The sequence below is a fragment of the Macrobrachium rosenbergii genome, chromosome 6 (genome assembly GCF_040412425.1).
Source record: "Macrobrachium rosenbergii isolate ZJJX-2024 chromosome 6, ASM4041242v1, whole genome shotgun sequence".
In the NCBI taxonomy this organism is placed as follows: Eukaryota; Metazoa; Arthropoda; class Malacostraca; order Decapoda; family Palaemonidae; genus Macrobrachium; species Macrobrachium rosenbergii.
The window spans coordinates 17,032,195-17,054,930 of record NC_089746.1 but is presented as its reverse complement, the minus strand read 5'-3'; the positions used below and the strand labels follow the sequence as shown (position 1 = coordinate 17,054,930).

Below are 22,736 nucleotides of genomic sequence, written 5' to 3'. Positions count from 1 at the left end.
AATAAATGAATGTTATTTTAATTTTTTTACATTGCAAAGTGTATACTTTACAAGAAAATGCGATTTGACATAATAATAATAATAATAATAATAATAATAATAATAATAATAATATTCCATAATGAAAATAATCATTGTTATTCCACAACAACAACAACAACAACAACAACAATAACAACAGCAACAACAACAACAACAGCAATAATAATAATAATAATAATAATAATAATAATAATAATAATAAATGTTAGTATAATTTTTTACCTTGCAAAGTGTATACTTTACAAGAAAATGCGATTTGACGTAATAATAATAATAATAATAATAATAATAATAATAATAATAATAATAATAATAATAATAATAATAATTTCTCACTCCGTGCCGACAAAAAAAAGAAAAACAATGACAGCTTTTCTCCACCGATAGCATAAGTTATTAACCGAATGTGCCAAATACCTATATTCATAATTCATGATTATTTGCCGTAATGAGAATGAAAGGCTGAATGCCATTTGATTTGACAATAATTGAGAAAGAATGTCAGAGAGTCACACGGTAATATTGAGCAGATTCTCGTAAATCATATTATTCGGGGCTGCGCGCACGGAGAGAGAGAGAGAGAGAGAGAGAGAGAGAGAGAGAGAGAGAGAGAGAGAGAGAGATTTCTCTTGTCTTTTATTTATATACTATTGTATAATTTGTTTTGTGTGTGTATGTGTGTGAGAGAGAGAATTTCACTTGTCTTTTATTTTGTAAAGTGGAGAGAGAGAGAGATTTCATTTCTTTTGTCTTTTATTTTTGTACTGTTTTATAATTTGTTTTTGTGTGTGTGTGTGTGAGTAAGAGAGAGAGAGAGAGAGAGAGAGAGAGAGATTTCTTTTGTCTTTTATTTTTATACTATTTTATAATTTGTTTTGTGTGGTGTGTAGAGAGAGAGAGAGAGAGAGAGAGAGAGAGAGAGAGATTTCTCTTAAATTTCTCCTCCTACCATTGCTTAATCTCTTTTGTCATGGAAGAGAGAGAGAGAGAGAGAGAGAGAGAGAGAGAGAGAGAGAGAGAGAGAGATTTCTCTTAAATTTCTCCTCCTACCATTGCTTAATCTCTTTTGTCATGGAAGAGAGAGAGAGAGAGAGAGAGAGAGAGAGAGAGAGAGAGAGAGAGAGAGAGTAACGTATTGATCTATCACCTACTCTTCGCGTTCTGTTTTCGTTATATCTGCATTATATGCAGATATACGGAAACAGTGTGTATGTATGAGAGAGAGAGAGAGAGAGAGAGAGAGAGAGAGAGAGAGAGAGAGAGAAGTCCTACATAAACTGTATTTACCATGACTCCTGTAAACGCCCGAGAAATTGAAAACAGAACCATATTGTCGTCCAATTCACCTTGAATTATGGGACATAATTAAATGTCATTATATCATTCCATTTCTGACAGTATAAACGCGTCACGGGTGCGTGCTATCAGGTACCATACCCGTCTATTACTGGAAAGGGGTCCCTGTAATTAAATGCTTACGTAAATGGCCATCAAATGGCAACATTCGTTATGTAATGGAGTATTTCCCCACCCCGAAGAAAGTCCGGCTGCGTGTCATATTGTAAAGGAGTTTTGTTCCCTCGTCCTTGAGGCGTTTTGGGGAGGGACCTTGGTTATCGAATATTCCTTGTGGTGTTGGGACACGTCTGAGGCCCTTTTTTACTGTATTTTATTACTGTAATTTTTACTGTCATTTTGTGTCTGTCAGTTGCCCCGTGTGACCTGACTTTTCTGTCATTTTAACTGGACCTGACTTTTCTGTCATTTTAACTGTCATTTTGTCCCCGTCAGTGACCCCCATTTTTTACTGTCATTTGTCCCCGTCAGTGGCCCCGTTTCCTGACATGATTAATGTATGTGTGTGTGTGTTTTTTCCGCGTCTGGTGTCTGTAACTTGATCTGTCATCGTGCTCTGTTTTGTGAGCTTCTGGGAACATGATCTCGTGGTGTTATGTTGTTTGAATGAACGTGTGAACTTGAAGGCTTTAGAGTGGTTTCTGTCTGTTTGTAAGTCTGCTCTTTGAATCTGTTTTTATGTTGTTCAATCCGTGTGGTTTGCCTGCGTGGTCTTTTAAAGTTGTCTAGCGTTCTCTGTCTTTCATCTTGTGAACGTGACGGTGTTGTTCTGTTTCTCTGTCTATCAGTTGTTTGTTTCTGTAAGTCTGTAAACTATACCTGTCAGAGGCCAGTCTACCTGAACAGATGAAATCTGTCTCTCAGTGGTTTGTCTGGCATATCCTATGAACTCTGCTTGTCAATGGCTTGTCCTGTAAGTCTGCAAACTATACGTGTCAGTAATTCGTCCACATTACCAGACTTCTCTAACTGCTTGTATGTCACATCCCAAAAACTCTGCCTGTCAGTGGCTTGTTCTGTAAGTCTGTAAACTACACCTGTCAGTAGTTCGTCCACCTTATCAGACTTCTCTCATTGCTTGTATGTCACGTCCCAAAAACTCTGCCTGTCAGTGGCTTGTTCTGTAAGTCTGTAAACTATATCTGTCAATAGTTCGTCCACCTTATCAGACCTCTTCTCTCATTGCTTGTATGTCACATCCCAAAAACCCTGCCTGTCAGTGGCTTGTTCTGTAAGTCTGCAAACTATATCTGTCAATAGTTCGTCCACCTTATCAGACCTCTTCTCTCATTGCTTGTATGTCACATCCCAAAAACCCTGCCCGTCAGTGGCTTGTTCTGTAAGTCTGTAAACTATACCTGTCAATAGTTCGTCCACATTATCAGACTTCTCTCATTGCTTGTGTGTCACATCCCAAAAGCTCTGCCTGTCAGTGACTTTGTCTGGCAGATCCCATGAACCGTGAACTCTGCCTGTCAGTGACTTTGTCATTATGACCTCGCGAGCTCCTGCAGAAGGCTTATGGGTTGTGTGTGTGTGTGTGTATGTGTGTGTGCGTCCGTGTGTGTGTCCCTGGTGCTTGATAATTGTGTTAAGGAACTGACCCCGCATTGTTCTTTTTGCCTGGGCGTCGGAAGCTCGATAATCATTGATCAGGGATACCGGCGTTAGGAACTCTCTCTCTCTCTCTCTCTCTCTCTCTCTCTCTCTCTCTCTCTCTCTCTCTCTCTCTCTGAAAACAAAAATTATTCGGTAATGGCAGGAGGAGCAATTCTCTCTCTCTCTCTCTCTCTCTCTCTCTCTCTCTCTCTCTCTCTCTCTCTCTCCTTTGAACACAAAAATGATTCAGTAATGGTAGGAAGTGAAAGAAGGAAGAGAAATTCTCTCTCTCTCTCTCTCTCTCTCTCTCTCTCTCTCTCTCTCTCTCTCTCTCTCTCTCTCTCTCTTTATCCCTGAACACAAAAATGATTCAGTAATGGTAGGAAGTGAAATAAGGAAGAGAATTCTCTCTCTCTCTCTCTCTCTCTCTCTCTCTCTCTCTCTCTCTCTCTCTCCTGAACACAAAAATGATTCAGTAATGGTAGGAAGTGAAATAAGGAAGAGAAATTCTCTCTCTCTCTCTCTCTCTCTCTCTCTCTCTCTCTCTCTCTCTCTCTCTCTCTCTCTCTCTCTCTCTCTCCTCTCTGTTGTCCCAGTTCTCACACCTGCTTGTACCCAATGTCTTCTGATGCTCGACCTCTTCCGTCCGTTTGTCCTCCATAGTTTATCGAATCTACCTCACTCCGCCCTCCTCCTCCTCCTCCTCCTCCTCCTCCTCCTACCACCCTACATCTTAGTGTAATACTATCTTCATTACAGCTACTGGGCTTTTCTCCTAATTATGTCCTGCGATCCTCTCTCTCTCTCTCTCTCTCTCTCTCTCTCTCTCTCTCTCTCTCTCTCTCTCTCTCTCTCTCTCTCCGAACTTATTGCTTATATTTTCCTATGCCTGCCCATTGATTGAGAGGTCCAAGTGAATACCAAATGAAATCAGCTGATATTTAGCACTCTCTCTCTCTCTCTCTCTCTCTCTCTCTCTCTCTCTCTCTCTCTCTCTCTCTCTCTCTCTCTCTCAGAGATAGCCTTTATCAAACATTCAGTGTTACTCATTGTTGACAACAAAAAACATTTTTACATTCACCTTATCACGTCAGTCATAATTCATCTTTAATATCTTATGCAACATGAGGTAAGATATAAGAATATTAAAATATTAACCTTGACCTTGTTGGGTTATCGCTTCTATAAGGTCATATGAACTCGGTGGGTATCAGATTCAATGGTACCCCGGGCACACGTGTCCCTAGATCGCTTCATATACCTTTGTATGACGTCATACGTAGACGTGAGTTCGCTATATATAGAAATGAAAAATCATTCAGGGTTAGTGATATTTATTCTTTAATTTTTTTTATTCTGTAGAGTTTCACCGGGCCACAGGTGACAGGTCCTTTCAATCAATGAAGCAAAAGAAGTAGATAATTATTATCAAATTGTAAGTAATTATTACTAAATTGTTATCATCGTTATAAAGACTAAAAACAAAAAATAACAACAAGAAAATAAAGAGTGATATTCATTCATTCATTTATTCTTTTATTTTATAAAATTTCACAAGGTCAGCGGTCAGGGGTCAGGGGTCAGTGTTCTTTGAAGTGGATGAATCAAAGGAAATAAAGAATTATCAAATAATAAATAATTATTATCAAATTATTGTTATTGTTATTATAAAAAATAACAAGAAAATATGGAGTTATTAATTTATTTTTTTTTTTATTTTTATTTTTAAATCAAGGAAGTCAAAGAAATAATGATTATTATCATATTAATATTATAATTATTTTTATTAAGCAAAAAAAAAAAAAAAAAATCAAAAGGTCACAGGTCTTTTAAGTGGAGTAAGCAAAAGAAAAATGTAATTATCATAAAATTACTATCATTGAAGCAAAAACAAAATAGAACAACAAACAAATAATAACAATAGCAAGAAAAATAGGGAGTTTATCTAAACGTAAGGACAAAAGGAATTTCCGGTATGTCACTGTGCTGTAAATATCTTTTGTTATGGAGACGTAAATAATTGTATCAACCGATAAATGCTATGGTCCACACACACACACACACACACACACACACACACACACACAGAGAGAGAGAGAGAGAGAGAGAGAGAGAGAGAGATTTCTCTTATACGTCTCTCTCCTCGTATCAGAGAGAGGGAGAGAGAGAGAGAGAGAGAAATTTCCCTCTCTTTTCCTACCATTTCAGGGCTATTTTTGTTTTCGGGAAGAGAGAGAGAGAGAGAGAGAGAGAGAGAGAGAGAGAGAGAGAGAGAGAGAGAGAGAGAGAGAGAGATATTCTTCCCTCACATCCACATAATATTCCTCTGTACTTGCTAATGCCAGAAGAAGCATATATTAATTAATACTGACTTATGGCGTCTCTCTCTCTCTCTCTCTCTCTCTCTCTCTCTCTCTCTCTCTCTCTCTCTCTCTCTCTCTCTCTCTCTCTGTGCGTAGAATGAAATAGTTATCTACTCTTGTTTTGGGTTTAAAGTGAAAATAACTTTAATTGAAGTGAAAAGTTTTCTTTTCCAATTTGCGCGTGGGAGAAAAAATCTATGTGAGAGAAAGGGGCGTCTTATGTTGAGAGAAAAATCTCTCGGTATTAAAAAAAAATAAAGAAAGAGACTCGCCCCATGTTGCAAAAAAATATTCGCTCTTGCTGTAGATATTCGCCCATGCTGGTAAAAGAAATTCGTCCGTGTTTTATTTTTAGTAAATCCGCACGTATTTTTTTGTTTCAGAGAAATTCATCCGTGTTCTTGAAAGAAATTCGTCCGTGTTCTTAAAAGAAATTCGTCCGTGTTCTCAAAAGAAATTAGTCCGTGTTCTTAAAAGAAACTCGTCCGTGTTCTCAAAAGAAATTAGTCCGTGTTCTCAAAGGAAATTCGTCCGTGTTCTCAAAGGAAATTCGCTCGTGTTCTCAAAAGAAATTCGTCCGTGTTCTCAAAGGAAATTCATCCGTGTACTTAAAGATATTTTCCCGTTTTTTAAGAGGTATTCGCTCTTGTTATTAAACAAAGTCTCCCTTGTTGTTAAAAGAAATTCGTCCGTGTTGTTAAAAAAATTCGCCCCTGTTGTTAAATAAAATTCACCTTTGTTAAAAAAAATTTCCCCATGTTGTTGAAAAAATTTCCCTGTGTTGTTAAAAAAAATATGCCCACGTTGTTAAAAAAATTTGGCCACTTTAGAAAAATTTGCCCGTGTTGTTGAATGAAATCTGCCCCGTGTTGTTAAAATAATCCGCCTGTGATGTTAAATGAAATCTTGTGTTGTTAAATAAAACCTGCCCGTGCTAAATCAAATCTACTATTGTTACTGAGGTGTATTTATTAAAAATGATAAATAGTAACAATACACTTGATAATGAATAGCTCTTACACTATTATAATAATAATAATAATAATAGTAATAATAATAATAATAATAATAATAATAATACTTCTTCTTCTTCTTCTTCTTCTTCTTCTTCTTCTTCTTCTTCTTCTTCTTCTTCTTCTTCTTCTTATTATTATTATTATTATTATTATTATTATTATTATTATTATTATTATTATTATTATTATTATTATTATTATTATTATATCAAAGAAAATATCAGGTTTTCTAGAGAAGCTTCTTGCATTTTATCCTCAACAGTGAATCAACACAATTGTCTTGCTTAAATAAATGTTCAGAATATCCAGTAATTTATGAATTATATACAAGTTGTTTTTTATTTACGTCACGAAACGTTAGTTCATTGGCCACTGCAGATAAGACTTGAGATCACATTAAGTTTGACAGAAAGAGGACTTGAGCTCACGTTTAGTCTGACAGGAATAGGGCTTTTATCACATTTAGTCTGACAGAAATAGGACTTTTATCACATTTAGTTGGACAGAAACAGGACTTGAGCTCACATTGAGTCTGACAGAAACAGGACTTGAGCTCACATTTAGTTTGACAGTAACAGGACGTAGACAAACTTTAGTCTGACAGAAACAGGACTTGAGCTCACATTTAGTTTGACAGAAACAGGACTTGAGCTCAAATTTAGTCTGACAGAAACAGGACTTGAGCTCACATTTAGTTTGACAGAAACAGGACTTAAGCTCAAATTTAGTCTTACAGAAACAGGACTTGATCTCACTTTTAGTTTGACAGAAACAGGACTTGAGCTCACATTTAGATTGACAAATATGAATTGAACTCACATTTAGTTTGAAAAAATAAGACTTGAACTAACATTGGGTTCAACAGAAACAGGACTAGAGCTCACATTTAGTTTGACAAATAAGACTAGAACTCACATTTGGTGTGACAGAAACGGAACTTTGCTCTCATTTTAGTTCGACAGACAAGACTTGAATACACATTTAGTTTGACAAATATGACTCGAACTCCCATTCAGCTCAACACGGGACTCGAGCTCACAGTTAATTTGATAAAAAAAAAAAAACCCATGTTCACATTTAAGACTTGAGATCACATTTAGTCTGACAGAAACAGGACTTGAGCTCACATTTAGTAAGACAGAAGAGAATTTTCGTCTGTGAGGAGGCCCGCATTAAGAATTCATTGCCAGCCACAACCCACGTGAGATAGCCATTAAGAGATGGCAGTTGTTTTGGGTTATTGTCTTCGTAGCAACTTGCTGTTGATTACATTGCTAGGCAACGGCAGCAATCAATGATGATGATGGAGAAGGAGACGGACATCTGAAGGGGTGAAAGACTTACAGTGTTTAATGAAGCGTTTGTATGGGGTGGGGGAAGCTATACTGCGTAATGGGTGATGTCTATTCAAGCGCGACCTTGCCTAGGCTAGTTTGTATGAGGGATATGCTACCATGTTCTCCCTCACTCTCATTCCACCCCCTTCCCCCCTCCCCCTTCGACGGGAATCGATAGCCCTGTCGATGCTGCCGTTGCAAATGGAGAAAGGGAAGGTGTGCAGTGCCACATATCGACATTCTTCTTTGGCACTCCCCAGGCACTGAATCCATTAGTGAAGAAGACGTTTATGGTTAAAATCCTTTCTTGCAAGAAACTGGTTACCGCATGGAACGTTGCGTGAGGTATTGTCAGTTTACATACTGCAAGTTTTGTCTTGTTTGCGCGTTGACGTGCACGCAACTACACACACACACACACACACACACACACACACACACACACACACACACACACACACACACACCTGCTGACCTTTACAATAACACAGACTTCTAAAAAGGCGTATAAGCATTAAACCAACGAATTTTACACCAGAACAAAAAAGGAAGCAAAATTATTATTGCCTCTGGTCAACTCGTTGACATATCGAGCTGGGAGTGAAATGTGTCTCCAGACATACAGTTTGTCAACACAGTTTGATTTCCGTTAGGTTACAGACTCTATTATGAAACTTGCAGCGACACTTAAAATGACACTTAAAATTGATTCCTGAATGTCTTAAACTGACACTCAAAATTGATTCCTGAATGTCTAAGTAATGTTGAACGTGAGATTAATTAATATGTGTATATTATTTTCTTAACTGTATTGTAATATAATTGCAATACTACAATGTTTATATATTTGTAATTATCAGTATCATAATACTACAATGCATATGTATTGTAATTATCATTGTCAGAAAAACCCACTGTTTATTTATTATAATAACCGCTGTCATAATGCAGTGTTTATGTATTGTAATAATCACTTTCATATTAATATCATGTCTGTATTGTAATTATCGTTGTCATAATAATAATGTGTTTATGTATTGTAATTATTACTGTCATAATAATAGCTCGTACAATGTTGTGTATTGTAATTATCGTTGTCATAATAATACAGTGATTATGTATTGTAATTAACATTGTCATAATAATACAATGTTTATGTATTGTAATTATCATTGTCATAATAATACAATGTTTATGTATTGTAATTATCATTGTCATAATAGTAGTGTTTTTGTATTGTAATAATCATTGTCATAATAATATAATGTTTATGTGTTGTAATTATTAGTGTCATAATAATAAAATGTTTATGTATTGTAATTATTATTGTTATAATAATACAATGTGTATTTATTGTAATTATTATTGTCATAATAGTAGTGTTTTTGCACTGTGATAATCACTCTCATAATAATATAATATTTAAGTGTTGTAATAGTCACTGTCATGATTATAAAATGTTTATGTATCGTAATTATCATTGTCATAATACAGTGATTATAGTACATAATAGTACAGTGTTTATGTACTGTGATAGTAACTGTCATATTAATACAATGATTATTTATTGCAATTATTATACTCATAATACTACAATATTTATGTACTGTAATTATCACTGTGATAATAATGCACTGTTTATGGATTGTAAAAATCGTTGTCATAGTAATACAATGTTTACGTATTTTAATTATCATTGTCATAATGATACCATGTTTTATGCATTGTAATTATCATTGTCGTAATAATACCATGTTTATGTATCGTAATTATAAATGTCAAAATACAATGTTCATGTATAGTAATTGTCATTGTTATAATACTGCAATGTTTATGCATTGTAATTATCGTTGTCGTGAAAATAAAGTATTTATGTATCGTAATTATATTGTCATAATACTACAATGTATGTGAATTGTAATTATCATTGTAGTGTTCCTTAGTATTTTACAACACTTCAGTAACCTTATAATTAGTATTGTTATTGTAAATGAATAACTCGTAATTTTTTCGTGGAATTATAATCAATACCAGTAAATACAGTATTGAGAGAGAGAGAGAGAGAGAGAGAGAGAGAGAGAGAGAGAGAGAGAGAGAGAGAGAGAGAGAGATTGAGATATGACGTATGCTCACGTATACATGACCTAATCCGATATCAAATATTTGCCCTGCCATTACTCATGTCATCGATAACACATATCTGCCACTTTCTTATTTATTTTTTTATTTTTTTTATTTACATATTTTTTGCGTACGTAGACAATATGATTGAAAATGGCCCCTGTATTCTTAAATGTTATATAACTTTAGACATTTTCTTGTAAATATATTCCTTTTTTAAATCATTTTTGGATATATTAAGTTTGGTATAAATACATTTAGATGATATTTACCATTTCCTTTTACTAGTAAATGCTATAAGGACATTTCCTTGTAAATGTATTTCTTTTTGAAAATTCTATGGTAATATTTAGCTTGCTATAATACATCTAGTTGATATTTATAATTTTACTTCAGTAAATGTTTTTAATTAAGGTAAAATAATAATTGAATTCGTCTATTTTTAAGTGAATATTGAAGGGTAGATAAGAAGTTAAATAAAATTGTCTAATTTGCAACTTGTTAGACTCTGAGTGTTGCCCAGGTTTAGACATTTCCATCACTCTAAATTTGGTTTTATGTCTAATGGTATAATCAAGAAAATTAGACACTGAAAGGTAATTTTAATGTGAATGTCTATAGCATTTAGACATGTTTTGTCTATTCCCGATTTTAGGCAGGTTTTTAGACAAGCTGGGGTGTGAGGACAATTGTTAGTTTTAGATATGACTTTTAGGACAACTATTAGTTTTAGACAAGATTTATAGGTCAACTGTTAGTTTTAGATAGGATTTATAGGACAACTGTTTGTTTTAGACAGGATTTATGGGACAACTGTTAGTTTTAGACAGGAGTTATAGGATAGCCATTAGTTTTAAATAGGATTTATAGGACAATTGTTAGTTTTGGACAGGATTTATAGGACAACTGTTAGTTTTAGACAGAATTTATAGGACAACTGTTAGTTTTAGACAGGATTTATAGGACAGCTATTAGTTTTAAATAGGATTTATAGGATAACTGTTAGTTTTAGACAGGATTTATGGGACAACTGTTCGTTGTAGACTGGATTTATAGGACAACTATTAGTTTTAAATAGGATTTATAGGACAACTGTTAGTTTTAGACAGGATTTATAGGACAACTGTTAGTTTTGGACAGGATTTATAGGACAACTGTTAGTTTTAGACAGGATTTATAGGACAGCTGTTAGTTTAAGACAGAATGCATAGGACAACTGTTAGTTTTAGACCGGATTTATAGGACAACTGTTAATTTATAAATAGGATTTATAGGACAACTGTTAGTTTTAGACAGGATTTATAGGACAACTGTTAGTTTTAGACAGGCTGTTAGTTTTAGAGAGATATTGTTGATTGTACAGTTGAAAATAGATTCTTTTTCCAGTTACTCTTAAAATAATTATGTTAATGTAACGTACACGGGACTCTAACTTGAGGACCCCCAAGAGATTCCAGTCACCTCTCCTCAAGATATTTTCTTCTCTCGCAGATTTTTTGCGATGTTGAAAATGCATTCCATGCCCTGGGTAGTCGTCGCCAGCCTGTGGGCACTGGGGGTGTCGTCGCTCTACACAGGCGCTGTGGAACATTCGTCTCCTCCTACAGGTAGGTCATGCCCTCTGAGGTCACCGGTAATTTGATGAAGCCACCCTTAAGTAAATTCAGCATTCTCGCCAGGAGACTAAACCTTGAAATATACTGAGCAATTCAAAGCATCTGCAAGTCACCAGGTAATATAGGTCTAGTGACTCGGTGAAATTCAGGGTCATGTTGACCTTGAAGTAATGGCATTATTTCTGCTTTTAGCTTTAACCTTTCTTGTTTTGATGTGCAATATAGTTCCTTATTTTCATATAGTTCCTAATTTTAATATAGTTCCTTATTTTCATATTTAATATGATTTCCATATTTGATGTAGTTCCTTATTTTCATATTTAATATAGTTTACATATTTAATATTGTTCATTATTTTCATATTTTATATAGTTTTCATATTCAATATAGTTCCTTATTTTATCTGTAATATAGATTTCATATTCAATATAGTTCCTTATTTTCATATTTAATATAGTTTTCTTATTCAATATAGTTCCTTATTTTCATATTTAATATAGTTTTCTTATTCAATATAGTTCCTTATCTTCATATTTAATATAGTTTTCTTATTCAATATAGTTTCTTATTTTCATATTGAATATAGTTTTCTTATTCAATATAGTTCCTTATTTTCACACTTGAGTATAGTTTTCTTATTCATATAGTTCCTTATTTTCATATTTAATATAGTTTTTTTATTCAATATAATTCCTTATTTTCATATTTAATATAGTTTTCTTATTCAATATAGTTCCTTATTTTCATATTTAATATAGTTTTCTTATTCAATATAGTTCCTTATTTTCATATTTAATATAGTTTTCTTATTCAATATAGTTCCTTATTTTCATATTTAATAGTTTTCTTATTCAATATAGTTTCTTATGTTCATATTGAATATAGTTTTCTTATTCAATATAGTTCCTTATTTTCACACTGAGTATAGTTTTCTTATTCAATATAGTTTCTTATTTTCATATTTAATATAGTTTTCATATTCAATATAATTCCTTATTTTCATATTTAATATAGTTTTCTTATTCAATATAGTTCCTTATTTTCATATTTAATATAGTTTTCTTATTCAATATAGTTCCTTATTTTCATATTTATTATAGTTTTCATACTCAATATAGTTTCTTATTTTCATGTTTAATATAGTTTTCATATTCAATATAGTTCCTTATTTTCATGTTTAATATAATTGTCGTATTCAGTATAGTTCCTTATTTTCATATTTAATATAGTTTTCTTATTCAATATAGTTCCTTATTTTCATATTTAACACAGTTTTCTTATTCAATATAGTTCCTTATTTTCATATATAATATAGTTTTCTTATTCAATATAGTTCCTTATTTTCATATTTAATATAGTTTTCTTATTCAATATGTTCCTTATTTTCATATTTAATATAGTTTTCATATTCAATATAGTTCCTTATTTTCATATTTAATATAGTTTCATATTCAATATAGTTCCTTATTTTTATATTTAATATAGTTTCATATTCATTATAGTTCCTTATTTTCATATTTAATATAGTTTCATATTCAATATAGTTCCTTATTTTCATATTTAATGTAGTTTTCATGTTGAATATAGTTCTTTATTTTCATATTTAATATAGTTCCTATTTTAAAATACTTCCTTATTTTAAAATAGTTCCTTATTTTAATATAGTTCCTTATATTCTTCATATTCAATATAGTTTTCATATACAATATAGTTCCTTATTTTCATATTCAGTATAGTTTTCATATTCAATATAGTTCTTTATTTTCATATTCAGTATATTTTTTTGGAATAATAAATGGTTGCTGTGAATATTAAGTTTTAGGACACTTTATTGATTGCATTATTGTTTCTGACATTTTCAAAGTCCTGGAGTTGTTATTTAATGTCTAAACTGGAATGTCATATGTTCATTTCCGAAGTAATCCGGTATATAAGTATTCTTTTCTTTAGGCATAAAGTACTAATGATAAAGATATAAAGAGATATTTATATTTATGTTTATACTTTTCGCGTGCCTCCAGTGTAAGAATTTTGAGATAGACTGCTCACTTTTATACCATTTAATTTTTTGTTTTTCATATTTATTCATATTTACTTTTAACTGTATGTTATTTTTATTCAGTTTTATTTATTTTTAATTTTTATTTATTTTATTGATTTTCAGAAATTTTATTTTGTGTTTATATTTTAATAAATTTTTATTCTCATTTTTATCTTTTATTAATTTTATTTATTTGTATTTTATTTTCATTTTTATTTATTTTAAATTATTTTTTAAGTATTTTTTATTTTTGTTAATTTTATTTATTATTCTTATTTACCTTTCTTTCTTTTTTCATTTGATTTTATTAATTTTATTTTCATTTTTGATTATTTTGATTATGTTCTAGTAACTACAGAAAGGAGACATAACTACCCAGAGCTGTTATCAATAGCAAGAGAAATAAGTACTAGAACTATTTCTACAGTAACTAGGGAAAGGAGATATAATATAATATAATATTAATATAATATAATATAATATAATATAATATAATATAATATAATATAATATAATATAATATAATATAATATAATATAATACTCAAAGCTGTTATCAATAGCAAGAAAGGTCAAAAGAAAAGTGGAGCGTCAAATAAGTGCTAGAACTATTTTTACAGTAACTAGAGAAAGGAGATATATAATATAATATAATATAATATAATATAATATAATATAATATAATATAATATAATATAATATAATATAATATAATATAATATAATATAATAAATATAATATAATACTCAAAGCTGTTATCTATAGCAAGAAAGGTCAAAAGAAAAGTGAAGCGTCAAATAAGTAAAGTAAAATAAGTAAAATTGCTAGTCAGCTGTTGTGGCCTGTGTCTGACATATTGATGTGGTCTGGTCAAGCCTTGTGGACTGCTCATCTTAGGCCCACCGCCCCTCTACCCTTTCTCCAGTAACCCCCTTAATACCCCCCTTCCCCTTTCTTAATCTCTCCCTTCCCCTTTCTCTGATAACCCCCTAGATCTCCCCCTCCCCCTGATTTTATAGTTCTTATACCCATACCTCCGTTCACCTGGAACTGAATAAAGAACAAGGATTGATCTTCAGTATGGAATAGTCCTACATTGGATGCAGTCAGCTGTTTTAAATTGACCAGTAACATCAATTTAGATACATTTTTCACCAAGTACCAAAGTGGCACTTGGGTGCCCAGTGTGGGCAGCCAAGTGCTCACATTGGCTGACGTAAGGCCCATTTTACACCAAACAACAACTGCAGGTGTTTGCTAACCCTAGGGTAAATTTTTCCTGGTTCAGAAAGAGTTATGAAGCCATAACCCACTAGATAACGTCAGATTTTTCTCAGTGGGTTAGAGACTGGGGGAGATTCTCTCTCTCTCTCTCTCTCTCTCTCTCTCTCTCTCTCTCTCTCTCTCTCTCTCTGTGTGTGTGTGTGTGTGTCTCTCTCAAGTTCCTGTCGGTGTTCAATATCTTAGAAAATGATTTACTTTCTCTCTCTCTCTCTCTCTCTCTCTCTCTCTCTCTCTCTCTCTCTCTCTCTCTCTCTCTTAGTCCTTAGAGTACCCAGGAACTTTCAAATACATATAGGCGTTCAATACTCTGTAAAATTATTTACAGTTTATCTCTGTCAGCTTACCCATATATTATAAGATTTTTGATTCTGACCAAGGATTTGGTTAAGTGTGGCATAAGCCCTTCCTATAGGCACTATTCCTAATCAAAGCAGGCTTTCCTCCATATAGTAATTTTTATAATACTTTTTTCTATTACTTTTTTATTTTACTTTTTTACATTATTTCTCTAGTTGATTGTACTATGTCCATACTGACCTGAAATGGAAGACTGCAGTATCTGCAAAAATACAAAACTAAGAAAAATGGTAGATACTGCAGTTTTCCCTTTCCTTACTACTGATTTTGCAGACGCTGCAAATGGAACCCCCTAAATAAAGCACTGAAGAATCATTCTGAAACTGCAGTAACTTGTGTATTAATGTTTCACGAGTCCAGTATAGGTGGCATATCTCAATTCCGGAAATTTTGCAGATACTGCAGTTTTCCATGTTAGGGCAGCATACTGTTCTGTATCTCTAGTCTTATCTCACAGAGGGCTGTTCTGACGTTTAATTCTGTATCTTTTTCATCAGTGGTCTTCAGTGGTCTTCAGTGGTCTTCTCAAGGCTTCCTTGCATCTCGTGCATGTGAAAATAATCGTAATTTTGAAATGAATATTCATGATTTTGCGAATCATTCTCCAGAAAAATCATTCACCGTGGCTACATTCAGATCTATACAGGAGCTCTGATCAAAGCTACTGAACCCTTGTGCACCGAGGAGTATCTACGGTACATATTTCACACGAGTCTAATCTGTAGGTCAGTTCTCCGTAACGTGTGTTTGTTCATTTCAGTCATGCGACGAAATCTTGCTGCGTCATGTTAGTGTAATTAGTGCGTCTCAGGATTTAAATTCCGTCATTTTAGTGAGTTTAGGTACTGAACCGAAGCCAGGTGCTGTTACCCTAATTGTCCATGGCCTGAAATTGCCTAGGGCCATGTGCCTCCTGGATCATACAGGCGCTTTAAGTCTACATAGTTACAAAAGGTTGAGACTCGAATACGATTAACACTGCTGGCATATTTTCGTAATGCCGCGCAAACTTTCCAGGAAAAAGGGTGATAATCTGGTAGAGTTGGCATTTTTTTTTCAAATAGGCATTGCCATTTCCTCTTGGGTGGCTGATTGAGTGACGGACAGCGGGTCCATTCGTTAGTACAAAAGCGACATACAGAGATCGAAACATTATACTTGGGCTCTGCTGCACATTTTATTTTTATTTGGCGTAGTACAAAATTTATTTAAAGCTCTCTCTCTCTCTCTCTCTCTCTCTCTCTCTCTCTCTCTCTCTCTCTCTATATATATATATATCTATATATATATATATATATATATATATATATATATATATATATATATATATATATATATATATATATATATATATATATATATATATATATATATATATATATATATATATATATATATATATATATATATATATTATATATATATATATATATATATATATATATATATATATATATATATATATATATATATATATATATATATACACACATATATATATAATTTGCATGCATAACCATGCATACATTACCGAAAAACGAATTCACTTTAAGTAAAAACAAATAGCTGGACAGTACGCTCGAATATGTCCATTCTCAGGATTGACCATAACGTCCAGGTTAATCCTGAAAGTGAACCTTTTTGGATTGGGATTAAATAACTTCTTCGGCAAGATGTGAAACATTCACCGCCGCTAATTATAGAAAAGTCTCAGCCCATCGCAGCTAGACTATATTAGAGTGATGTAGGTACTCGGAATTTAACAGAAATCTTTTATTTTTAGTTTAAAAACGTACCTGCAAAAATGAACCATTTCATATTGTCCATAAAAATAATGTCTATATGCCTCTGTGTCTTAATGGTTTTAGTGTAAGACGAACAAATAGCATAAAATGGGTTTATTTTTAATGGCTTTTAGTGTCTTTTCAATGAACTTATATATAAACCTAGTACAACTTAAGCACGGGTTTGCACGTATGCATCTGTTAGTCAGTCGAAACTCAGGTGTGCATCTCTGAATGAAAGTAATGAACAGGTGTGCATATATGCACCTGGGAAATCCACTAGGGAAGTCCACCAACATCATTATCATATCTCTCATTCAACTGACTTTGTCAGAGATAGCTCTTCATTCAATTGTGCTTTATCTCCAGATAGTTATTTGATAAGTTATCGTAACTCTTGAATCAGACTTATATTTAGTCACTTTACCACGTTCTCGAGTCCTGAGTCACTTTATATTCTTTAATTTTTAAGGTTATTTGAGTCAGAGTTTCATTTAGACACTGTCACATTCTTAAGTCCTGAGTTACTTTACATTCTTAACTTTTTTGTTAAAGTTTTGGTTATTTATTTTAGTCAACGATAAAGAAAATAATTATATTTGGTCGTCTGCGTCTGTTAACTACGTAAAACTGGTTAGGTCTAAGGTCAACCGAGTCTAGATCTAATTGACCGAGTCTAAAATGAACTGAGTTAGTTAGGTCTAAGGTCAACTGAAGTCTAATGTCAACTCAGTTAGGTCTAAAATTAACTGAGTCTAACGTCAACTTAGTTAGGTCTAAAATTAACTGAGTCCGAGGTCAACTGAATCTACCAAGTTACTTAGATCTAAAGTCAGCTAAGTCTAAAATTAACTGTCTAAGATGAACTGAGCTTGAAATTAACTAAGTTAGTTAGGTCTAAGGTTAACCGAGTCTAAAAGTGAGTCTAAAATTAACTGAGACTAAAATTAACGAAGTTAGTTAGGCTTAAGGTCCGGTAAGTCTAAAATTAACTTAGGTCAGCCGAGTCTAAACCTTCCCCTCCCCCCTCCTACAGACAACGCCAGCGAATGGGAGACTTCTTCTCTGTCCTACAACACCAGGACGGTGGAGCAACCCGCAGGAGGAGCGACCAACATCTCCTGTGGCGGGGTGCACAGTCACAGCGACGGCATCAGCCTGGCGACCTTGAGATGGCAGGAGGTTGGCGCCTACTTCACCGTCACCGCCTTCGTTTTCGTGGCGGGATTCACGAAGATTGGTGAGCCTTTGTAAAGTTACTGGAGTTTTTCTTGGGAGTTTGCGCGTGTTACTGCTATTATTATTACTGTGTTTTTTTTTATAATTCTCCTTTTTTATTTTTAATTCTCTCTCTCTCTCTCTCTCTCTCTCTCTCTCTCTCTCTCTCTCTCTCTCTCTCTCTCAAGCTAATGTAGAGAAATTCTTTAATATGATGAATTTAGCAATGTCACCAAGGACCTAGTAGTAGTACTACTACTACAACACTGTGGACTGTTTCCTAGACTAACCCTGTCTGTTTTCTCTTCTAAATCCAAACTCTCTCTCTCTCTCTCTCTCTCTCTCTCTCTCTCTCTCTCTCTCTCTCTCTCTCTCTCTCCATGACGAACAGAAGTTCCAAAACCCAGTATTACCACTAAGACACTACCAGTGTTAGCGGAGCCCTAGACTAAGCCTCTCTTTCTTTTCTTAAGTCCAAACCTCTCTCTCTCTCTCTCTCTCTCTCTCTCTCTCTCTCTCTCTCTCTCTCTCTCTCTCTCTCTCTCGGCTATCAGTTTAACAAAATATCTCTTGAAGTGACAGTCAAACGAACTTTGTTGCGTTTCTAACGGTGACTGATTAAAACCAGGTCTTAAACCGATTTAGTTTTCTTCTAAGCACAATAATAATAATAATAATAATAATAATAATAATAATAATAATAATAATAATAATAATAATCAGTCTTGTAACAATTTAAAAACATACTAATTCACTTTAGTGTCTACAGGCCTTGTAACCAGTCAAAATATATTAATATCCTTCTACATATGTCTGCAGGCCTTGTAGCCAGTTAGAAACGTATTAATTTATTTCTATATATCTACAGGCCTTGTAACAGTCAAAATATATTATTTCCTTCTATATGTCTTCAGGCCTTGTGACCAGTTAAAAATGTATTAAGTCTCGCTTTATATTTCTTCAGGCTTCCACCATTTGCACTGGTTGTCAAACACCATCCCGGAGTCCTGCGTATTGGTGGTTCTCGGGGCAGCCTTGGGCTTGCTGGTCTTCTTCACTGAAGAGTGAGTTGGAAAATAGGTCTACTTTCAGGTTGGGTTGATCTGCCCTTTATATTTGTTTTATATTTCGGAAGAGTATATATATGTATATATATATTATATACATATGTATATGTATATATATTATTTATATATATACACTATGCATATACATATTTTATATATATATATAGATAATATACTATATATATATATATATGTGTATATATATATATATATATATATATATATATATATATATATATATATATATACACAAACACGCACACACACACACATATATATATGTGTGTGTGTATTATCTTATAAATTATATATCTATAATATTCTTTAGAAGTTTGAATTTCAAGTCAATGGCCCCTGTGCTGGGCCAGTTCCATGTGGATAAGGGTTTATCTTCTGAATAATAATAATAATAATAATAATAATAATAATAATAATAATAATAATAATAATAATTTGGTATAAATTAAGAATAATTATTGTCATTTATGTTAAATGATAAAAGGAATTTTGCAGTCACACGTAAAAATGTATTTATCCAACTAAAGGCTAATTCCCTCGTTACCTCGACGAGGACAGAGGTTTAAGGGAGGAAAAAATATGAGGTAAAACTATAATTTGATCTTTGCGTGTTATATAATAAAGCCTAAGGTCTCATTACAGGATAAAATGCAGAAGAAAAAAATAATAAAACTTTAGGCTCACGTAATTGTTGTGATGCAAACCGTGTCTGCTAGTTGCTATAGTAACTAGGTATAAACACTCTCTCTCTCTCTCTCTCTCTCTCTCTCTCTCTCATGAAAGTAACTCTCTCTGTGTCTCTTTCTCACTCTCTTTCTGTCATGAAAGACCTCTCTCTCTCTCTCTCTCTCTCTCTCTCTCTCTCTCTCTCTCTCTCTCTCTCTCTATGTCATGATGGAAAGATATATCATCCTCTCTCCCTCTTTGTCATGAAAGAAACCTCTCTCTCTCTCTCTCTCTCTCTCTCTCTCTCTCTCTCTCTCTCTCTCTCTCTCTCTCTCTCTCTCTCTCTCATGAAAGAAACCTCTTCCTGTCTGTCATCATAGAAATCTCTCTCTCTCTCTCTCTCTCTCTCTCTCTCTCTCTCTCTCTCTCTCTCTCTCTCTCTCTCATGAAATAAAGACAGGAATACCTTATGTAAGATGAACGTTATCCAAAACAGGAATATTATTGACACCTTCCTATCGACGCATGCGCACAAACTTTAACCGGATATCCGGATTATGCGGCCAGTCACGTCTTTCCTTTCAGTTTCACCTTCCCAGTGGCGCATGCGCGTAAACTTAACCAGATTATTTGACCAATCACATCTTTTTTATTGAAATTTGTTCATTTTTTTATTTATTTATTTTTTGTTTGTTTATTCCAAACAGCGACCCGGCGGCTGCGACGTGTGATTTCAACATCCCTCTTCCGCACTTCACTTCAGATATGTTTTTCTTCATATTGTTACCACCGTAAGTATTTGGAAGTTTTTGTTCTCTCTCTCTCTCTCTCTCTCTCTCTCTCTCTCTCTCTCTCTCTCTCTCTCTCTCTCTCTCTTTTCTGTGTTAATTTCTTTAAGTGTCTATTCTGTTTATGCGTCACCCTGTCTTGAATTTTATTACTCTCTCTCTCTCTCTCTCTCTCTCTCTCTCTCTCTCTCTCTCTCTCTCTCTCTCTCTCTCTGCATTTACACCAAACTAGGTATAAATGCAGCAGACCCAGATACAGTAGAAAGCTTAAGAAATGATTTAAGGAAAATAGGAGAGTGGTCCAAAAGATGGCAAATGCCATTTAACGTGGATAAGTGTAAAGTGTTACAAACAGGAACAAACAACCCTCATGCCAACTACGTGCTGCTTGGGAATGACATAAATAGTGCAGAACAAGACGAGGACCTTGGAGTCGTTATTACCAAGGACTTATAATCCACAAAACAGGGCATAAAAGCTGAAAAGAAGGCGCAGAAACGGTGCTGCAGCTCTACACATCAGCAGTTAGACCTCATCTTGGCTATGCAGTACAGTTTTGGTCACCAACACTAAGAAAGGCCATAAATAGATTAGAAGGGGTACAAGCAAGAGCCATAAGAAAGGCCATAAATAGATTAGAAGGGGTACAAGCAAGAGCCATAAGAAAGGCCATAAATAGATTAGAAGGGGTACAAGCAAGAGCCATAAGAAAGGCCATAAATAGATTAGAAGGTACAAGCAAGAGCCATAAGAAAGGCCATAAATAGATTAGAAGGGGTACAAGCAAGAGCCATAAGAAAGGCCATAAATAGATTAGAAGGGGTACAAGCAAGAGCCATAAGAAAGGCCATAAATAGATTAGAAGGGGTACAAGCAAGAGCCACAAAGTTAATTCCATCCATCAGGCAAATAGGTTACCAAAGACGACTAGAGAGCCTGAACATGTATGGCTTAGAAACACGGCGATTGCGAGGACAACTCATAGAAACATTCAAAATACTGAAAGGCATAACAAAAGTAGACAGTAGCCTCTTCACATTAAACGAAAACCAGACAATAAATAATGGATGGAAACTAGAACTGAAGAGATACAACACATCCCATTGTGGGAACTTCTTCACATACAAGATATGTGACACATGGAAGAAACTGCCACTAGAAGTTGTAAACAGCAACATTGTGGAGGAAGAGTTTAAAAGCAAGCTAGACAAAATCATGAAAACACTGAATGAACAGTAAAATGGGCTCCTAGAGATAAGTGAGCACTTTGAGACATCCTAATCCTTGTCTCTCTCTCTCTCTCTCTCTCTCTCTCTCTCTCTCTCTCTCTCTCTCTCTCTCTCTTTTCACTCGTACATCCACATTCCTCCTTGTAATAACCTCTCCCTTTCTATTTACGCATTATCGATTCCTTTCATTCCTTTTACTGTACCTCCGTTCATATTCTCTCTCTTCCATCTTACTTTCCTCAACTTTCTCCTACAGTTGTTACAACCTCATAGGTCCCAGCGCTTGTCCTTTAGCCCAAATTCTATAATTCCAATTCCCATTCCAAATTCCGGATTTCTGGATTGTCATACATTTTCCTCTTCTTTCAGGATTGTCGTAGGTCCCAGCACTTTGGCCTAAATTGTATAATTCCAATTCCCATTCCAAATTCCGGATTTCTGGAATGTCATACATTTTCCTCTTCTTTCAGGATTGTTTTGGAATCGGCTTATTCCTTACACGACCGTTCCTTCTTCGATAATTTAGGGACCGTTTTAGTCTACGCCGTTATAGTGAGTATATTCCCATATTACTGTTTTTGTATACTGGTTATTCATACAAGTGTATATCCATTTGTTTTCGTGAGTGAATTATTCTTGTTGTCCCTGTTTCTAAACACACAAAACACACTACCCAGACACCTTGACTTACGTGTATATATCATTTTGCATTTTGCTAAACACTCGACCTTGGAACCTTGACTTATACAAATTTATCTATTTTTATATCTATTTTTTTAAATTATCTATCATATGCATATTGCTAAGCACTCGACCTTGGCATCTTGACTTATAC

General features: G+C 33.9%; 1 protein-coding gene across 1 annotated transcript in view; it reads left to right on the top strand.

The window, feature by feature from the left end:
- LOC136839235 (Na(+)/H(+) exchanger beta-like) overlaps positions 1-22,736 on the top strand; it is a 157,815-nt gene that overhangs the window by 36,126 nt on the left and 98,953 nt on the right. Inside the window, exons 3-7 of the mRNA XM_067104986.1 lie at positions 11,326-11,441; positions 17,952-18,155; positions 19,098-19,197; positions 20,592-20,675; positions 22,372-22,453. Coding sequence (XP_066961087.1) covers positions 11,336-11,441; positions 17,952-18,155; positions 19,098-19,197; positions 20,592-20,675; positions 22,372-22,453 — 576 coding nt within the window. The 5' untranslated portion in view covers positions 11,326-11,335. The remainder of the gene's footprint in view (positions 1-11,325; positions 11,442-17,951; positions 18,156-19,097; positions 19,198-20,591; positions 20,676-22,371; positions 22,454-22,736) is intronic.